Source organism: Populus alba, chromosome 3, assembly GCF_005239225.2.
Source record: "Populus alba chromosome 3, ASM523922v2, whole genome shotgun sequence".
Lineage (NCBI taxonomy): Eukaryota > Viridiplantae > Streptophyta > Magnoliopsida > Malpighiales > Salicaceae > Populus > Populus alba.
This window is the reverse complement of record NC_133286.1, coordinates 5667380-5689102: the sequence shown is the minus strand read 5'-3', so window position 1 is coordinate 5689102 and position 21723 is coordinate 5667380. Positions and strand designations below refer to the sequence as shown.

At 32.1% G+C, this 21723-nt stretch overlaps 1 protein-coding gene, 1 long non-coding RNA gene and 1 pseudogene across 2 annotated transcripts; 1 reads left to right on the top strand and 2 right to left on the bottom strand.

The window, feature by feature from the left end:
• Positions 1–468: 468 nt before the first annotated feature.
• On the bottom strand, positions 469–1567 carry LOC140955419 (uncharacterized). Its single transcript, XR_012169425.1, has 2 exons — positions 1430–1567; positions 469–868 (listed from the first exon to the last, which is right to left on the bottom strand). It is a non-coding gene; the product is annotated as an uncharacterized lncRNA (long non-coding RNA).
• On the top strand, positions 633–6489 carry LOC118030995 (3-epi-6-deoxocathasterone 23-monooxygenase CYP90D1). Its single transcript, XM_035035274.2, has 8 exons — positions 633–892; positions 1315–1639; positions 2220–2372; positions 2500–2748; positions 3158–3247; positions 3450–3635; positions 3736–3857; positions 6135–6489. Exons 1-8 carry the CDS (start codon positions 633–635, stop codon positions 6226–6228), a joined length of 1479 nt encoding a protein of 492 aa, XP_034891165.1. The 3' UTR covers positions 6229–6489.
• Positions 6490–8920: 2431 nt separating this feature from the next.
• On the bottom strand, positions 8921–15675 carry LOC140955418 (uncharacterized; annotated as a pseudogene).
• Between the last annotated feature and the right edge of the window lie 6048 nt (positions 15676–21723).

The following is a 21723-nucleotide window of genomic DNA, read 5'->3' as shown; positions in this document are numbered from 1 at the left end:
TAGTAAGTTTTCTGATGCTATTGTATAAATATTTATAATAAAAAAAAAAATTATATTTGACACTTGATCATTTGAAACTTAATATGTCGATGATGTTATTTTTGTAATTAAATTTAATATTTATGATTATTAAAATAAAATTAAATAAAAATTATTTAATTTAATTTAAAATAGAATTGTTTCATTAATAGTCATATAGTTTCTTTCATAGTTATAATATTAATAATTAAATATTTCTTTATAATGTTTTAAATCTATATAAATAGAGAAAAATATATACAAGATATATATATATATATATATATATTATTTAAAGAGTTTAATTAAATATTATTTTTTTAGAGACTTTTCACGCCTCTAAATTAACTATTTATTTATTATCATCCGCAGACAGTTTGTCTAACACCTTCCACGCATTTTGAGTTGATTTCCAACCTCGTTTTCTCTATCTCCGCCAACACACCAGCATCGTGCAAATTCATATCATATATTTTATTTACAAATGAGTACTTAGTAATCAATCATCCCCTCATATAAATCATACCCATCACCATAATTAGGAAGCCGTATTTTAGCAAAGCTGAGAAAAAGAGAGCTCTCTCTCTGTAGGAATAGGATACTTATTATTAAACATGGACAGTTTATTGTGGATTTTGTTAGCAATCTTCTTGTCCTGCAGTAGTACCATAATATTTCTGTACAGGAACAGCAGCTGGTTTAGTAATAGTATGATGACGATGGTGATGATGATGATCAAATCATCATCAATGTACAAAAAAACCCTACTTCCTTTAGGCGCTCTTGGATGGCCCTTTATCGGCGAAACCATCGACTTCGTTTCCTGTGCTTACTCAGACCGCCCTGAAAGCTTCATGGATAAACGTCGTCGCATGTAAGTATATATACACTGATAGTTCTTAACCCTGCATGCATGCATACACAAACACACACACCACACACACATATACATACATACATACATACGTACATACATACATACATATATATGTGTGTGTGTGTATATATATATATGTATAGAGAGAGAGAGAGAGAGAGAGAGTTATTCTTTTGCTAACACTTGCATAATTAGCACTGGATAGATATATATGTAATCCCAAATTCATTTTCTTCCTAGTTTTTTTGGGTACATGTATGTTGAACTTAGTTTTAGTAACTATATCTTTGCAGATGATTTTATTTGTGATTAGTGAGTAATGAATTTTATCATATATCAGAATTAATGCTTAAGAAGAGGGTTATAATTACTATGATAATTACAAAATTAATTAACATGTATATGTAAATGTATTGCAGGTATGGGAAGGTGTTCAAGTCACATATATTTGGAAGTCCTACAATAGTATCAACAGATGCAGAAGTGAGCAAATTTATACTACAAAGTGATGCAAGGTTGTTCGTTCCTTCTTACCCGAAATCTCTCACTGAGTTGATGGGAAAATCTTCAATTTTGCTCATCAATGGGAGCTTACAAAGGAGAATTCATGGACTCATAGGTGCCTTCTTGAAGTCGCCTCATCTCAAAGCTCAAATCACTGGAGACATGCAAAGTTATGTTCAAGAATCAATGGAGAAATGGAGAGAAGACCACCCCATTTTCATACAAGATGAAACCAAGAATGTTAGTCTTCTCCTCCCTCATCACCCCCCTCTCTCTCAATCTTCTGTCTCTGTCTCTCTTTGTGTGAGAGTGCGGTGCGGTTTCGAAAGTTGAATTCTGTATCCTTGAAGTTTGAAATCTATCTCCAGTTTTCTTCTCTGAGTCCCAGCTAAGATGTTTTTTTCCCCTTTCTTTTTAGAGAAGAGTTCCGAGAGGCACAAGATAAAACAAAAGATGTCATGTCTCTTAACCCTATTTCTGGCATCTTTCATCTTCTTCCTAGTTTTCTTTTTCTTTTTCTTTTTACATGCTTTTATGAAAATTGAGAAAGATCCAAATTACATCACTACGACCTCCATGCAGTAACTCTCTCTCTCTCTAGTGAAATATATTAATGATTGATGTTCCAATTTTATCCGTGGCTTCTACTTAAGTTTTGAAATGATTTTGCTGGAAAGTAAAGACCAAGCTTAGTGGAGCATGGGGTTTGCATGAATCATATTGTCTGTAGTAGAAGAGACTCATGCTCATAATTACGACATGTACACAGTAATTAATTTAGTATCTCTAAAAGTTACCAAGGATTTATAAATGTCTCCAGATAGCCTTTCAAGTGTTGGTCAAAGCATTGATTAGTTTGGATCCTGGTGAAGAAATGGAGTTGCTAAAAAAACAGTTCCAAGAATTCATTGCAGGGCTCATGTCTTTACCTTTAAAAAACATTCCTGGAAGCCAACTTTATCGATCATTACAGGCAAGTTAGTAAATCAATCACACACACTTTCCTGAATAATTCACCTTTCTCTTAATTTGTTTGAATTATAGAGATAAAAAACATACAGGTGGTGAATAACAAGGAAATTTACTTTGGTTTTCATCAGGCAAAGAAGAAAATGGTGAAGTTAGTGCAAAAAATTATCCAATCTAAGAGAGATCATGGGATGATTTCAATGGTACCAAAAGATTTAGTGCAAGTGTTGCTTAACGATGCAAGCGAACATTTAACAGATGATTTGATTGCTGATAATATGATCGACATGATGATACCTGGTGAAGATTCAGTCCCAGTCCTTATGACTCTAGCCGTTAAATACCTTTCAGACTGCCCTCCTGCGCTACACCAGTTGACGGTATCTTCAATTTCCTACCTCTCTTCCATGTGTAATTCCTGACTTAATTTCTTGTGATTAATTAGCAGCAATTAAGCAAGATCAATTCATAGTTAAAGTATTTCTATTAATTTTGTAAAATTTCCCATTTACTATTAACTTCTCACTCGGCTCTGCTTATTACTAGCAGAGCGTACTAGCTAGGGTTAGGTCATACTGACTGCACCAACCAACAACTGGAACCAACAGCACGTTCCTAGTATATAATCGACAAAACAAAAAATATTCTTGAAGATCTTTTGATTAGATTTGCATGGATCTCTGGCAAGTTTATTTATTTATTCATCTTATATGTGAGAATATATAGAGCTTAATACACATACAAATAACAAGAATATATATATGATGATGATATATAATTGGTGCCCAGGAGGAGAACATGAAATTGAAAGGTCTCAAAGCTCAGCATGGGGAGCCACTGTGCTGGAGTGATTATTTATCTCTACCCTTTACACAAGCAGTGAGTACCATTTTGGATCCTCATTAGTTAATGGAAAAAAGAAATGAAAATGATAAAAAAGCTATATATATATATATTCATATTATACTGTTCAATATATTTCATGCATTCATATATATATATATATATCGTATAAGTATGTGATTCCATGATCGTAATTTGAAGAAGGAAATCAACTTAGTTTTTTTTTTTTTTTTAACAGGTGATTACAGAAACCCTAAGAATGGGGAACATTATAATTGGGGTGATGAGAAAGGCGATGAAGGACATAGAGATTAAAGGGTATTTGATACCCAAAGGATGGTGTGCTTTTGCATACTTCAGATCAGTTCATCTTGATGAAAACAACTATGAGTGGCCTTACCAATTCAATCCATGGAGGTGGCAAGTAAGAAATTAACTGCTTCTGTCGACCGTTTTCGAGCTAATTTGTTGTTTTTTAGGGTTCTTAGCATTTAACTTATGGATGGGAGACTGTCACATCACAGGACAAGGATATGAGCAATAGTAGCTTCACTCCATTTGGAGGAGGACAAAGATTATGCCCTGGACTTGACTTGGCCAGGCTGGAAGCTTCAATCTTCTTGCACCACTTTGTCACCCAGTTTAGGTAATTGGTTCCTTGCTTGTTTTTTTTTTTTTTTTCCTTTTTCTTTTATATGTATATTGTCTCACGAAGTCCCTATATAAGCATGCCAATTTTCTTGCTGTTTTTTAGATGTCAATTAATATGATAAATGGGGAGATAAGTAAATTAACACAATTAAGAAAATCATATAAAATTATTTTAGCATCGACCAATATATAGAGTGACACATTCTTTATAGATAAAAATAAAAAAGTAATTCTTTCCATAATTAATTTAAAATTTTAGAAGTATTTTCCACAATGAATTAGTAGTTGACACATCAAAAGCGTCACATGATTTATAGATGAAACTAGATAAGCTAGTTCACACTATGACATAGGTCGGAATAAAAATTATTTTATAATAAAAAAAATGTCTAGACTATGAGAAATTATTTTATAGTCATTAAGTGCAATATAGTGGATCAATTGAAACCTCTCGATCCTAGTTTTTACCTAATCAAGCTTCAAATCAAATAGTCTAAGAGTTGCCTCAATGTGACCTAGTCGATTTGATGAGTTTAAAGGTAATTTGGATATTTGGTAAAAATATATTTTAAATTTTAAGAAAAAAAATTCAAAATGACATTATTTTTTTAAAAATTGAGATGATAATTTATTAGATCGATCAGGGTTAACCCATGTTAATTTATAAAACATGCGACTTGGACTCTATTAGATTAAATTAATCTGTTTTGTTTTGTTTTGCCAAACTATTTTTTATTTAATTCTATAATAAATAAAAAATAAAATCTCAAAATATCAAGCACCAACCCAATGCCAAGATGTTTATTTGAGATTATGATAACCATATAGAAAGTAAACCGAAATAAATTATGAAGCTCAATTCATAAAATACTATTTTTTTTCAATGGAAAAATGAAAAGATGTTATTTATAGTTTATTAAATAAATTAAAAAATATATGAATAGGTAAATAAAATATAATTGTTAACATTAATTACATATTATAATGGAAAGTTAATCTTCATAATAGAAATAAAAGTCTACATTTGCAAATGTCTTACATTAACTATCTTTTTTTTTAAATGTTTTCATTTCTTTTTATTCATTAGATAATTGTGGTTGATAATAAAAAAAAATAATTTTATTTTCTTTTTATGAAAACTTTATACAAATACAACAATGAAAATGTAAACTTTGGTTTTTTTAATTAATTGATCATTAATTTGTGTATAAAAAGCTAAAATTAAGAGAAGAAAAATCAAGGATAAGAAAATAAAAATAAAAATTCAGGCGCCTGCTGTGAATTTCTATAATCTTTTACAGAGTATAAATTTTTTTCGAAAGTTGCCTTGCTCATCATACACTGCATATTTTCTTTTACTTTTATTAAAATGAACAAAGACAAATCATGACAAGAAACACCCACCTTTCTGCTAACTTTTAATTGGCTTTTTATTCGTTCCCATGTGATGCTCTCAATTACCTTATATTTTAGCCATATAAATAAGGAAAACTTATCACAAAGGAAGTTATAATTTTTCATATGAAAATTTTTATGGTATTTAGCAGGTAATTAATAAGATTCTATTAGCTATTTTTAGAATCCATTTTAAAGAAAAGCAGATACAAAAAAGAGTGAAAAAAAATAAAATACTTGACCTGTAAAAAATGATAAGAATATCTCTAAGTAAGATTTATTTATTCTTTATGTATATATATTTTTTTCAAAATAAATTTTAAATGGTAATTAATAGGATATCAATAATTAAACACTACATAATTTCTCTTTATCATAATTTGTTTTATACTAATTCATATTTAAATTTTAAAAGAGATCTTAAAAAAAAAAAAAAAAAAATCGCTAAATGCATTGTAAACACAATCTTTGATAGATTTGTTAGATATGTGCTCGTGGTGGTAGTGATTGGTCAAATGTTGATTTTGTGGAATTATATACAATACATGGCCTATTACATAAAGGCATCACATTATTTATGATCCTAAGCCAATATGCTATGGTCACATCAGTGCCTAGTTATGTCGACAATTAATTCTATTGATGTAATTTAGACCAAAAACCCTAGCAGCTAATTTGTCGTCTTCTAGAGGTTTTATGCTAGACTAGACATTCCCTAGAGTAATATTTTCTCTACCTTGGAAAAAACAAAATTGTTGTCGGTCTAACCTAGCCCTAACTTTGACTGCCTTTAGCACTGATAAGCTTTGATTAATGCGAAAGATTTATAAGGTTTACAACTATAGGTTAAATTAATTTCTCTTTTGTTGACCTGAAGATGGGTGGCTGAGGACGATACTATTGTAAATTTCCCTACTGTGAGAATGAAGAGAAGAATGCCGATTTGGGTCAAAAGGAGAGGAGAAAATTAAGCAGACATCATGGGCAAGAAAAAGTTTCAAAGAAACTTGGCAAAGATACAAAACCAAGCTCGAAAAGACTAGATAAAGAAGAAGAAAGAATTCATGCCGTGAGGGACATCAACAATCTCACTTAATTTATCCTTCTTTTTGTAGGTATTGCAATTATGGACATTTAGAAAACTGGAGAATGACTTTTTTTTTAAAAAAATTCTGGTTGGGTCCCAAAATATGTAATATTTTTTATATTAAGGTCATTAGTTCTTCATTTTATTCTCCCTTATCTCTTTTTTTTTTTCAAGTCAACATCATGTACAATAAGAGGTCTCTAGGTTATTGGGTCTAGACAATGATTGTGTCCACGGGTTCTTTGTAAGAACAATAGCTTGTCAATTTAACTCCGCGACAACTTTAGGGTAGGTCTATTTTAATATCAGCAATATACATTTTGAATATGAATCATAGTTGGAAATGCATAATCTTTAATGGGCTACGTCCATCACCTTTCATTAAGCAAGTATAATTGCATAATTAACAAAGACATATATCAGGCCCTGAAAAACACACCCAGCAAAACAAAGGAGGGCTTGACCAGTGTACGGTCCAAGAGATTAAAACCTCCTCGACTGCATTAAACCTCCAAAGTAATAAAAACTTCATAAAGGAATACTTTATATGTATAAACATTCATTAATAAGACACCTTAATCCAAATGCAAATATAAATCATAATTCTAAGCCGGTAGTAAACTCCACATGAAATTTGTATATCATAATCCGAACACAAAAATCACAATCGAAAATCTATAATAAGATGAATAACATTTAAACTATGAGAGGTATAACTCTACTAGTCAGGTCATTCGTTTACTCTCTAGAGGTCACTAGTTTAAGTCCCACAAATCTCATGGCTACTAGAGACTTATATGGTTGTTAACTTCAGGATCCTTGGGATTAGTTGAGGTACGCGCAAGCTGGCCTAAAGACCCAAATTAATAATAAAAAAAACTTTAATAATAAATTTCCATATGATGGTCCCACTATCCATCATGATTGACTACTAATCATTGTGTAAATTGCATAACAGGTCAAGTTGCATCAACATGTTTGTTCTTTATTTGCTACTATTAATTTTGGATCAATCAATATAATAAACTTAAAATTAGAATATTGGGTCCCAATAACTTTGTTTCTTTGAATTCATATATGTTTCAATTCATATCGTCCATATTTCGCACGAAATTGTTTTCTACTTGCGATTTTATAATCATGGTTTTGTATTTGCTTGTTTTCATATTTTTACTCTTAAGTCAATATATTAATTTTGTATATCGCTACTAAGTTGTTCTATTTGATTTTGTTTAATTTATTTCTTAAAGAGCCAAAAAAGTGAGGATGAATGGAAAAGGCAAAGGTGAGCATATTAGAGTGAAAAAATATATTTATGTTAAACATGAGTGGTGTGAGGATATATTTTTCTTGTTATTAATATATTTTTTAAATTCAAACAATGTTCATCAAAAGTGATACATCATCACCAAGGAAGAGGGGCAATCAAGCTTTTAGGTTTCAAGCACTAGAACAATAATTAGAGTGGATGAATTTGATATTTGGTAAGGTGAGAGACCAAATGGAAAGGAAAGAGATTGTGAATGCGAGTTTTCAAGATGGGTCTAGCTCCAATTATAGAAGGCCCAAAAGGCATGTTAATGCCATTTTTTACGAGATTATTAATGAGGATGTAGATGAGGACTATGATAATTTATCCATGGGTTATTGAGATAGGTTTTGGTAGCCTAGAAACCAAGGATTGACGGATTATGACATGAAGGCCAATTCATCCATAAAGGTGGTTTTTGAGACTTTGGGTATCATAATGGATTGGATGGGGATTTGGAAAATATCAAGATGAAATTCCAGCATTCCAAGGTAAAATCGACCTCAAAGCATATGTAGAGTGGTAAAAGAAGGTTGAATGGATTTTTAATTGCCATAACTACTCGAAAGATAAAAAGGTAAAACACTACACCATAAAACAGTTTTACCGACGGATTCATTCCGTCAATGTAAGACACACAAATTGTCAGTAAAAATTTTATTGACGAAATACTTCTGTCGAAATATTGATCGTCGGTAATTCCACTGTCCGTCGCTGATTCTGTTGGAAATAAAAAAACCAAACACTGACCCTCTTATAGATAGGGGAAGCGAGCCAAAAAAATATTTCAGAACTTTACCAACGGACGTGATTCGTCAGTATTTTCAACGGTAAATCACCAACGGACTAGCCATCGGTGATTATGGCATGAATGATAAATATTTCAGAACTCTTTGTACAATATTGACGGATATATTTCATTGGTAATATCAACGGTAAACACCGACATAATATATTCGTTGGTGATTGTGGCATGGGTGGTAATTGTTTTGCAACTTTCAGTAAAATATCGACGGCTCAGTTTTTGTTTGTAAAGGCCGTTGGTATTTATTTAAAAATATATATTTTAATTATTTATTAATAGTAAAAAAAACTAATTAACCAAATAAAATTGTATTAAACATTAAAAATATAAAAATAATATTAAATAATATCCATCCAAATATTCATTACAAATTTAATGTGTTTCAAAAATTAAATTAAACTAGATTAACGATGGAGCTAGAGGAGGAGAAGGAGGAGGTTGGTTGTTCTTGGGACTGTACGGTCATAAAATGGCTGCACATATATCATTACCCATTATTGATCTAATGTCCATGACCATTTGACAGAGCTGATCATAATCCGTCGAGAGTCGTTCATATTGTTGTTTCAAGGCTATGAACTCCTCAGACTGGGTGCTCGATACTGGTGGAGAGCTCCTAACGGTTGAGACACTACCGGCCGCCCACAAGTTTTCAAACATAGTGTTGGAGATCCCATAGACCCGATTTTTATTAGGTCCACTAGAGGATCCTACCTCCATCCACAAATCCGGATGGGTCGAAGGATCGTCCCATATCTCTCCCTAAACCAGCTATTATAGGTCTCTTTATTTTATTTTTTTTAAATCATCATATTCAATTCAAGAAAATAATAACTTACGAAATAAAATGATTGAACGCACATGCCACAAAGTGTTGAGCACGGTTGTCCATGAAGTGTTGCACTCCCTTTTGACGGTCTTGACCCCACACGTGTGTCTCTACAAATACTTGCATTAGGCTCGGCGCACATCCAAGAGACGTAGCCTGTAAGGAGAAAAAAAGTTGCAAGTTAAATATATTTTTAAGTAACAATAAATTAATTAACGATATATTTAATTTAAATTAATCTTATCATCCGCTTCGCGTGTGCACTGAACGGGACAGAGCCGCTAGCGTGTGTGGTCACCAAACCATGAATTTGCCGGTTCTGGTTGTCGGCACCAGACTGTGAGAGTCCATATATCCCCCGAGATGAATGGTGGTTTGAATCTCGCCAAACCACCATCTCATTCCAGCCTTCTAGACCGTTATCTCTCGTATATCTTTTTGCTTTTTTTTTTTTGTGTCATACCAAAAATCACGCAACCTACTTCTATAGTAACAAATTAGAATTTAGAACATAAAATTATAAAACAAAAAATTATATTATTTTCGTTGTTACCTAGTTGGAGCGCGATTCTCTCATACCCTCCTCACAACATTGTTGTTCGCACTATCCCACTCAAATTTGTGCTGTGTATAAATAATTCATTTAAAATAAAAATAGTACAAGATATAAAATTATAAAAATAATTTATTAAAAATAAGCTGAAAATTAGAAGTTAACACCTACCTAAAATCATCGAAACCATGCATCGATATTAAGGTCTCCACTTAGGATGTCTGAAAACCTGACTCTATTGAAATAATGGAATCTCTATCTATGATTTAAACGTCAATGTTATTGTTTGGGCAGCCTCAATGTATGTAAACATGAAATTAAATAAAATTAATAAAATATTCATTAGTTGTTCATAAATTATGTTATAAGTAAAAAAAAAAAAAACAAACTAAAACCTAAACAAACTGACATTGAAAGGTCATCCTTTCATTGTGCCTGGTACTTGCGAGTGAATTGACACTGCTGTAAAGGCACATTGTCCCTGTGCTGTGAAATCGCACTAGAAGAGGTAGCATAATAAGTTGGCGTAGGTGCCTCTTCGTGATCAACACATAAGGATAAGTCATCCTTGCTGCTAGAATAACTAGCTGCAACCGTTTGCTAACGACGTCCTATTGATTTCATTTTATGCATCTACACAAATTTATACGAATAATTATATAATTAACGTCGATTATTTTAAAAAATTTTGGTAGCACCTCCCCAACACTGAAGACTACCCACAGTTTTCAAACCTACAAATCTTTACAATAACCACAAACAAATTGACTCCATTGAAAAATCTTATATACAACCTAACATCTATAGAAATTACATCTATATATTTTCAATTAACATCTATAGAAATGCATAAATGACAATTAAAATTAATTGAAATAATAAAGAAACATAACAATCAATAATATAATAAAATTGAGATAAAATAATGAAATTTAATTCTTCATTTCCAATTACCATTTCCATGGAAAATTCATTAATAAAAATTAAAAGAGACTAAATTCTCAAATAATTATTACAATACAAACAATAAAATAATTAAATTTTCATTCTACACATCTTCACAAATTTATATGAATAATTAAGTAATTAAATTCAATTATTTAAAAACAATTCACTAGTACCTCCCCTATATTAGGGACAACCCACATATTTCATACCTACAAATATTGATAATATCCACAAGCCAATTTTCATTCTACATATCTACATAAATTTATACGAATAATTACACAAATATTGCAAAATCTACTCTATACAACCTAATATCTATAGAAATTCAACATCTATATATTTTCAACTAATATCTATACAAATTCATAAATAACAATTAAAATTAATTGAAATAATAAAAAACATAACAAGCAATAATATAATAAAATTAATATAAATTAACTAATTCAATTTAATTATATATTTCAATTAACAATAAATTCGACAATAACAATTAAATTTAACAAAATTTTCAATTATTATGGAAATACAAACAATAAAATAAATTGAACAACTAAAAAGAAAAAAACTAAAGACTTTAGGAATGAAAAATGTTTACCTTAATATTGTGTTCATTTCAAGATTTTATCTACAGACAATGCACAAAACAAAGAACACCACAAAAATAATCATAATTAAAATAAAAAAGTAAAAAAATACAAAGATAAAAGAAAGGAGAATCATACGTTTTAATATATTGAAAACTACAATCAAAACAATAAAAATACAATGAGAAACGCAAAGGATTTGCAGGAGGAGATGAGAAGATGAATGAGAGGAGCCGAGAAAAAATGAACCGCGAAGGGGCGATCGGTTTTATAGTGCAGTTTTATCGATGGAACATATAATAATATTTTTTTGGGCGGTGGTATTAAATTCCATCAGTATTTTTTTAAATTTGGCACTAAAATTTTGAAAATCCCTCCATAGTTTTTAAAGTCTGTCGACATATCCGTCAATAAAAAGGTGTCAGAGCACGAACGCATTGGATTTGCCGTGTCCGTCAATGATTCCGACGGTAACTGTGCCGACTGACCAGGCAGTTTGATAGTTGCACGCATTGGAATGTGCACCATCCGATGGTGATTTTGTTGGTAAATACGTTGGTGATTATGGCAGGGACTATAATTCTTTTGCAACTCTTGGTAAAATACCGACTGGACATGCCATTGGTATAGCCATCGGTGATTGTGGCAAAATGCTATAATTTTTTTTGCAACTCTTGGTAAAATACTGATGGGAGACAATCCATCGATGTTTGTGCTAAGATTTTGCATGTTTTGTTTGTATTGTTTGTGTATCCTCCTGCACAAACACTTAAATTGAAAACTTACAACATGCACAACACAATAACAAGAGCAAACAATTATAAAATAAATATTTCAGGTTCCAAAATATCATCCATAATATTACATTATATAAAAAAGGCTTTAGAGCATATTTAGTCAGAATTTTTGTCTACATTAACATCAACAAGACTATCATCGAAAACATGAAAATTTGAATTTTCTTCTAAGTCAATCGAATGAGCAACTCGATATGGTTCAACCAACTCACTAGCTTTAAAAACTTCATCCATCACACTTGTGTCTTTATTCTCATCCTGAACAACCTCGACACGACCCTTGGGTTTGGTTTTTAAAATGGATAGCCAATCAACTCTTGATCGGTCCTTTCTAAAGGAAATGGTGTATATGTAATAAACTTGTTGGTATTGCTTTGCAAAAACAAAGACATCGTTTACATTGTGGAGTCTAGCTTTTGAGTTGATTTCAACGAGACCATAGTAACGATTTACTATAATTCCTTTGTCAATTGTGTCATACCAATAACATTTGAATAAAAGCACTCTATTCTGCTCACTATGATTTTGCAGTTCGATGACCTCTTCTAATCTACCATAGTAGTCAACTTCAAACTCACTAGAAGTCAATCCCTTAATAAAAACACCATTGTTGTATGTCTTTCTTCCATGCTCGTATTTTTCAGTATGAAAGACATATCCATTGACAAAATACCCGTTATAGCACTTGACTTTTCTTTCAAGGCTCAAGCTTAGTAAAGACAATGAAATAACAACACTACCTCCCATTTGATAAACCTTATATATCAAATACAACAATAATCAATAAACATATATTTTATGATATTGACGTATAGTTAATTACCTTGCAAGAGATAATGAGTTTGTGATATGACTTACATATGTTCTAAACTATGTGACAAATTGTTCATCTTGTAATTGAAAGACTTGGGATTCAGTTAGCTGTGAGTTATTGGACAGTAAATATTATCGATGTTGCCTACAAGAGTTTATGATATCACGATATATAAATAGTACACTCTTGACAAAGTTTAAGTAAAACATCTACTTAATTAATAAAAGGTCTCAGCTTATCAGAGTTAAATAAGACATAATTGTATGCTTGTCTAAACTCTATTTCAAACAAATATCTTCCCCTTACGGCATTTTTAGGTGTGGGTCATCCAGGATTAGAGAATATTGACAAGTTCCCACTTGAAGGCACTTCACCACCATCATCATGTCGTGGAACACGATTGATCCTCGTTCTCAAATGAGGTTCAAAATAGTATGAGATAAATATTGAGATCTTCTTAACAATATAGGCCTCACATATTGACACCTCAACTTGCACCTTGTTCTTATCCCTTTTTTTTTTTTATGATTGAACAAGTACCTGTATATATAGAATTAAACAAAAAATCAAAAATGTTTAATTATGAATTACATTGCAACTGTAATATTTAACCTCTCAAATGGATACATCCATCTATATTGGACCCGTCCTCCAACTTTTACCTCAAAAAAATGTACGTGTAGATGCTCCACTGAGTCAAAAAATGATGGAGGGAATATCATCTCAAGTTTGCATATTGTCTCAACGATATTCATTTCGAGCCTTTCAATGTGATCAACATTTAATTTGCTAGAGCATATATTTCTGAAGAAATGACTGGTCTTTGTGAGTGCATCCCATATCCCCTTTGGTAACAAATCACGAAAAGCTAATGGGATGAGTGTTTGCATAAACACATGGTAGTCATGACTATTCATTCCATAAAATTTGCATTCCTCCTTATTAACGAGCCTTGATATGTTCGAGGCATGTCCATCAGGAAAACACAAACTCTTAAGTCATTTGTAGACTAGTAGTTATGTCTTTTTCTCTAGCACGAAGCTTGGTTTTGTGACCCATGACCCATCACAAACCAACTCTATATTTTTACAGTTACAAAATAACGCTAAATCCAATCTAGCCTTGATGTTGTCCTTTGTCTTTCCCTTCACATCCATGATGGTGTTGAAAATGTTCTCAAACATGTTTTTTTCAAGGTTATAGTGGAGAATATTGGTCTTCCAATAAAGAAGCTCTCAAAAGATACTTCATTTTACCCAATTATAGGTCAAACCAAAATCAGGAAACTTCTGCTTACCTGATTGAAGACCAAACACAATGTCAACGTACTCTGATACAACATTATGCAATTCCTCACCAGAAAAACGCAGGGGTGCAACATCCTTTTCAACTCTGCCAACAAAGAAATCCTTTTTATTGTTTCTATACCTGTGATTCGGTGGCAAGAAACGATGGTAACAGTCAAAATAAGAAGCTTTACCCCTATTTGTTAGCGTGAATGCCTTGTTGTTTTCCATACAGTGTGAACATGCTAGTTTTCCATGCGTGCTCCAACCAGAAACCATTTCATAAACTGGGAAATCATTGATTGTCCACATCAAAGCCACTTTTATAATAAAATTTTGTTTCCTTAAGATATCATAAGTCAAAGCTCCAGAGGACCACAACTGCGTCAACTCATCAATCAATAGTTGAAGAAAAACATCTATATTTTTCCCCAGACTGCTCGGACTTGGTATGGCCATAGATAAAAACATGAACTTCAGCCTCATACACATCCCCGGTGGCAAGTTATAAATCATCAATATGACCGGCCAACAAGAATAAAAAGCAGCAAATGACCTGAATTGGTTAAATCCATCTGTACACAACCTAAGACACACATTTCTTGATTCAGCTGAAAACTAAGGATGCACATTGTTAAAGTGTTTCCATGATTTTTCGTCAAAAGGATGCATCATCACTCCATCAACCACATGATGTGATTGGTGCCATGTCATGTGCTTAGCAGTCCTTGGTGGCATGAATAACCTCTACAGTCTATGTGTGATTGAGAAGTATCTAAGTTTTTTATATGCCACAAAAGTCTTTCCCCTGCCAGTTCTAGGTTTGTAATGGGAATGCCCACACGTCATGCACTCGGTCAGCTTAGCATTTTCAAGGCAGTATAACATGCAGAATTTAAGGCACATGTTAATTTTCTGGTATCTTAAACTAAGGGGTTTCATCATGGACTTTGCAACATAGAAGTTCTCTTTCAGCCTGTTCCTTTCAAGTAAAATGCTTCTCGCCCATTCGATAATCTTGTCATAATTGGCCTCACTCAACTTGTGATCTGACTTGATGGTGAACATTTATGCTACGACCGATAATTTACTGTGGTTTGTGCAGCCATCCCATAATGGTTCATCAAAATCTTTTAACATATAAAAAAACTTGTTACATCTGTATTAGGTTCTTCTTCTAAGATTGGACATTCATCGACATTACCTTCATTCATTCTCATTGCATCCATAACCATATTCATGTAAGGATTACTGTTGTCATTTATAACTTCATGCACGTTGCTAGCTCTAGAAGTTGACCCAACCACCCTTTCTACCATGCTCTCATTAGGAACAAATAGTTCTCCGTGTGCATACCAGCACAAGTAATCCTCCATAAACCCTTTGGTTAAAAGATGCATCGTTATAACATCTTGAAGCATAAACTTTTTATTTTTACACTTCCTGGATGGACACCTAATACCGCCATCAGTAAAATTCCCCGAAATAGATGTTGCAAAATTAATAAAACCCTGAACCCCATTACAATAATCCATCCTCTACAATCCTTGGGGTGAGTCTCGATACATCAATGACTTCTATTGAACCTCTATAAAATTATGACGACAACATGTATTAATTAACTATGTTACGTAAATAACTTTGCAAAAATATTGGTTTGCCCCGACATTATCCAAAAAACTAAAAAAACACTTATTTTAAATATTCATTATCAATTATCAACGTCCATACAAATTCATACATATATAAATTAACAGAAATCACAACTTCGTAATAGAATTGATAAAAATTAAAACGGACCCGTTAAACAAGCTATTATTTATTTCATCACAACATATCTAATTCAGTGTAATTCAAACAAAGTTTCAACAATTTAAAAACAAATACAATTTGATAAAATCTAAAACAAACTATAACAACTGCAAAATTATACATTCATACCACAAGTTTCTTTGACAAATAACAATCAAACAAGTACATACGTTAACAAAATACATATACTAAAAAAGCAATAAAAAATAACAAAATTGACATTTAAATGTTAAAACTAAAAAGGATAGATTTACTTACAAAAAATGATAAAATCCACAATAAATTGCTCGGAGAACGGATGTTATGACCACGTATAAAAGTATAACTTGAGTGCTTGTGTTAAGAAGAGGGGGACAATTGGGATGGGTAGTTGGCTGTAGTTTGGGAGGGGAGAGTTAGGATGGGGAAGAAGAAGGAGAAATAGCGGAAGAGAGAGTCAGCATAGTGGGTATTTATTGGCTTTTACCAATGAAATCACCGACGAAAACGTTTCATCGGTATACCTATCAATAAGTCTGCCAGTAAATATGGCATGTCACTATATGGATATCCCAGTTTGAATCCCTCAGTCATTTTATCAATAAAATCATTTGAAAAAATCCACGTCATCACACCGTTGCAACTTTTAAAAAATCTATATAATTCATCGGCAATACGGTCGGTATAAACCGACGGACATATTATGTCGATAATACGTTCGTCGGTTTATACCGACTGTATTGCCAACAAAAATGGTTTGTTGATATATACCGACAAAATTATTTTCATTGGTAAAAATTGCCAACGAAAAAATTCCGTTGGTTTTCGCTAATTTTCTGGTAGTGAAATTCATTGTCTTGAATTTACATATTATGTTATAATATGGTGGGATCAACTTGTTTTAAATAAGAGGAGGAATCGAGAAAGACCTAATTACATTTAGGAGAAAATGAAGGCCATAATCATATTGAGATTTGTTCTTAATCACTATTATAAGGAGTTGTTTCAAAAATTACAGAGCTTGAATCAAGGGTCTAAAAGTGTGGAGGATTACCACAAGAAGATGGAAAATTTGGTATAATATAGTGGAGTATAGAGAGGCAACTATGGCAAGGATTTTTAATTGGCTGAACCAAGATATAGAGTTTCAACATTACATGAAGTTAGAGGACATGATACATATAACTATGAAGATGGAGAGCCAACTTAAGAGGAAAGGTAGTACACGATAAGTATTTAATTTGATATCTTCATCATTATGAAGGTTGAGTTTATGGAGAGAGGAGGCTACTTAAACCAAACCTTTATTGGAGCGACGGATGAACCATTTAAAGCTAAGAAAGAGGTCCCTATAGAATCTTAAGGTAAATTTGATACCCAACCTCCTTGTAACCATGATATTAAGTATTTCAGGTGCTTCGAGATCGGAGACATTGTTTCACAATATCCTAATAAAAAGGTTATAATTTTGAAAGACCATTGTGATATTGAATATGAAAGTGATAGATTTGAAGAGGATGAGATGCCACCATTTACGTATATAGTGATGGGGATGTAGAGTACTCGGTTGAGGGTGAATATTTGGATATTACCCATACACATAATGTTTAGATTAAGAAAGATGATGTGAAGCAACAAATGACAAACATCTTCCATATATGATTCATAACAAGGTATGTAGTATGATCATTGATGATGGCAATTATGATAAAATTTCTGGTACTACCCTTGTTAGAAAATTGAGTATAAACATTGTTAAACATTATAAACCTTATAGATTATAATGATTGAATGAATATAATGATGTTAAGGTTAGAAAGCAAGTCTTGGTATTGTTTTTTATTTAAAGGTATTCTATTGAAATGTTGTGTGATGTGGTTCTTATGCATGCAAGTTGTTATTAGGTCGTCTATGACAATTCAATAGGAAAGTAATTCATGATGATTTTAGGAATTGGTATTCTATTGTAAAATATGGTAAAAATATCACACTTGTACCATTATCATCCAAACAAGTTTATGAATATCAAATGAAATTAAAAAAGGAAAGTGAAGTCGAGGGGAAAAAAATGCAAGTGCAGAACATGGTGAGAGAAGACAATCAGATTTGGCCATTAATGAAACAAATATGAATTTGATTGAGAGTGAAGGTAAAATAAGAGGAGAAACGAAAGTAAGGGTGAGAAAGAAGATAGTATGGAAAAATTAAAGAAACAACCAAATCTTTATGCAAGAGAGGGTGAGGTTAAAAATATTTTTTATTCTAGCAAACGAGTAATTGTACTTGTATATAAAGACATTTATTTAAACACTAATGAACTTGATCCTTGTATTCCTAGTGTGGCTATTTCTTTACTGTAGGAATTTGATAATGTGTTTCCGAAGATATTTCTAGTGGTTTGTCATCGATAAGAGAAATCAAACATCAAGTTGATTTTGTACTCGAAGTTGTAGTTCCTAATAGACTAGCCTATCAAAGTAATCCCGAGGACACAAAAGAACTTCAAAGGCATGTAGAGGAGTTGATGTTAAAGGAGTACATACGAGAGAGCATAAGTTAATGTTCTATTCCAGTATTACTAGTACCTAAAAATGATGGAACTTTAACGATGTATGTTGATTATCATGCTATCAAAATATGACAATAAAGAATAGACATCATATCACTAAGCTTGATTATATGTTAGATTAATTATTTGGATCTTATATATTTTTTAAAATTAATTTGAAAAGTGGATATCATGAAATTAGGATGAAAGAAGATGATGAATGGAAAACTGTATATAGAGCTAAGTATGGTTTATATGAATGGTTAGTTATATATTTTGGACTTACTAATGCACCTGATACTTTTACGAGATTGATGAATTATGTATTGTATGCATTTATAGGAAAATTAATAGTTGTGTGTTTTGATGATATTCTAATATATGAAAAGAGTTTAAATAAGCATGTTGAACATTTATATAACGTACTTGATGTGTTGCGTAAAGAATCATTGTATGCTAATTTGAAGAAATGTACTTTTTGCATGGAGAAAATCATGTTTTTTTGGTTATGTTGTTAGTGCATAAGGAATTAAGATGGATGAGGAAAATGTTAATGTTATTTAAGAATGGCCTGTACCTAAATGGATCACCGAGGTAAAAAGTTTTTTTGGTTTGGCTAGTTTTTATAGAAATTTTGTCAAGGATTTTAATACTCTAGTCACACATTTAATTAAGATTGTTAAAAAGTCAGTTGGTTTTAAATGAGTAATTGAACAACATAATGCATTTAACCCATTGAAAAAAAAAAACATACATGGTTAAATTATTAGGATTTGAGTACGTGAATGATAGTGATTTTGCAAATATAGTTTAAGCATATGAAAATTCAGCTTTTTAAAAGTTCTATAAGCTTGACATGCAATGAAAGTTGCTTTTCCCTAGATGAACTTAAGAAACAAAGGAAATATAAGAGGAAAGAGGTAGTTAACCCATCAAAAGAAGTAAATAAACCCGTCACTGAGGAAGAGACCAACGAGTTCCTGGAATTGATGAAACATAATGAATTTAGTGTCGTTGAGCAGTTTAAGAAAGCTTTTGCAATAATATTATTGTTATCATTGATTTTGAGCTCTAATCCATATTGGAAAGCTCTACAAAATGTTCTAAATGAAGCTTATATGCCTCAAGATACTAACAAAGAAATCATAGAGCACCTGGTAGGCAAAATCTAAGCCTTAAATTATTTGTACTTCACCAAAGATGAATTGGATCTCGATAGTACTAGGTAAAAGAAACGATTATACATCATAGTACGATGCAGAGATGTCCTGATAGACAAAGTATTGATCAACAATGGTTCGGTATTGAACATGCTACCAAGACACATGGTAAGAGAGATGTTTATTGATGAATCACACATAAAGCCAAGTACCAAGATGGCAAGGTCGTATGAAAGCTCGCCAAGGAAAATAATTGAGACCCTAGAAGTAAAGTTATATATGGAGTCATAAGTGTTCTTATTGACACTACAAGTGATGAACATCCATCATTCCTATAGTATATTGTTAGGTGAAGACCTTGGATCCACGTGGCTAGAGTGGTAGCTTCCTTGTTATATTAGTGCTTGAAATACATCATGAATGGGATGCCGGTAAATGTCAAGGTTGAAGAAATAGTTTCTATGATAAGGAATGTGGTTACACCATTCATCAAGGTAGAAGACTACAGGGATGGGAATATTCACGCTTTTGAAATCATGAATGTTGAGTAGGTTCTCGAGAACACGGTGTTGAGAAGGCCAAATATATCATAAGTAACCCTGTTCACGGTCTGGTTTGGTTCAGTTTTAACCCAAAAATTCAACCTAACCGGAAAATAATATTCCTTGTTAATATAACCTGGACCGAACTGAGAACTGGTTCAAATCAAATTGGTTTTGTTTGTTTCGGGTTGTTTTTTTAGCATTAAAAACCAAAAAAACAGTAAACCAATTAAATAAGCATGTTTTTGTTGCTACTGTTGTTGTAAGTTGACAATGAAATAAATTGAGATCTTGGATTATTATCTCTAACATTAGATGATAGGATGAACCAAAGTTGAGAGATGAACCAAAATTGAGAGCAATACTTAGATTTACAAATGCACTTCTTATCTATTGTACATGCCAAACTTAAGCATGAAAAGAAAGTTAAGAAATGTAAGAAGCTTAAAGCCCAAGACGCCGAAGAGAAGAGAGCTCTCGAGCTTAGTGAGGAGGTCAGGTCCCCAATTGAAATATCATATTAGGGATTTTGTTCCTTTCTAATAAGAATTGATTCAATATGGTGCGGTGTGATTATTGTGCAACCTTCTTCAAGGAAGATTCCACGCACCATTAAAAATACTTGAGAGAATGATAAGACTGTATGCAAGCCTAACCATAAAGAGGAACTAAGTTATAGCTCATTTTCTGTGATTGAATCAACTATTTCTACTAATGGCTGAAATACCAAATGCTTCTTGTAATTGATGCGTTAATTCTCTTGGTTTATAACTATTCGCTGGCAATGATGATGGAAAAGGGGAAAGGGAGGGGGGCTTGGAAAGGAGAAAAGGGACAAAATGTTTTAGGGTTAGGGTCTTTAGGGATGTTTCTTTTTATACCTTTTTTAAAGTTATTTAGATTCAATTAAATTTGTTTGGTTTGTTCTGGTTCAATTAGCTTAAGCTTTTTGAAACTGGAACCGAACCGGGTGGTTTTTTTATTTTTTAAACGGTTTATTTAGTTTTTCCTATCAGTTTATTTTTTTGTTTAATTTTTGCTCAGTTTTTTCGGTTTAATCGATTGGTCAGTTTTTTAAACACCCTTAATCAAAAGCAACAAGAATGACAATTAATTGCTTTCTAAAACATGGGATTCCCCTTCCAATTTGATCTTGACACTTGAATGAAAAAATGAGTTTATTTAATGAAATTAAATTGTGCTAACCAGAGATTTGAGCTTGGATATAAGCCCAAGAAGGATTACTATAACCAAATTTCTAAGATAAAAAGGAAGCAATGTTGGTGAAAATCGAAGGAAGAGAGCTAGAAGAAGAAGAGTTAACAATCCCATCACTCCGAACAACCTTCCCAGGACCTTCTAAGGTGATTAGATCTCATGATAAAGGGTTGAAGATAATTGACCTCT

What these genes read in the sequence shown, in the direction of transcription:
- LOC118030995 (XM_035035274.2), top strand. Translation starts at nt 633, where the DNA reads ATGGACAGTTTATTGTGGATTTTGTTAGCAATCTTCTTGTCCTGCAGT. An exon ending in TCAATCCATGGAGGTGGCAA is followed by an intron (nt 3,636 to 3,735) that starts GTAAGAAATTAA and finishes GTCACATCACAG; the next exon opens with GACAAGGATATGAGCAATAG. An exon ending in CACTTTGTCACCCAGTTTAG is followed by an intron (nt 3,858 to 6,134) that starts GTAATTGGTTCC and finishes GTTGACCTGAAG; the next exon opens with ATGGGTGGCTGAGGACGATA.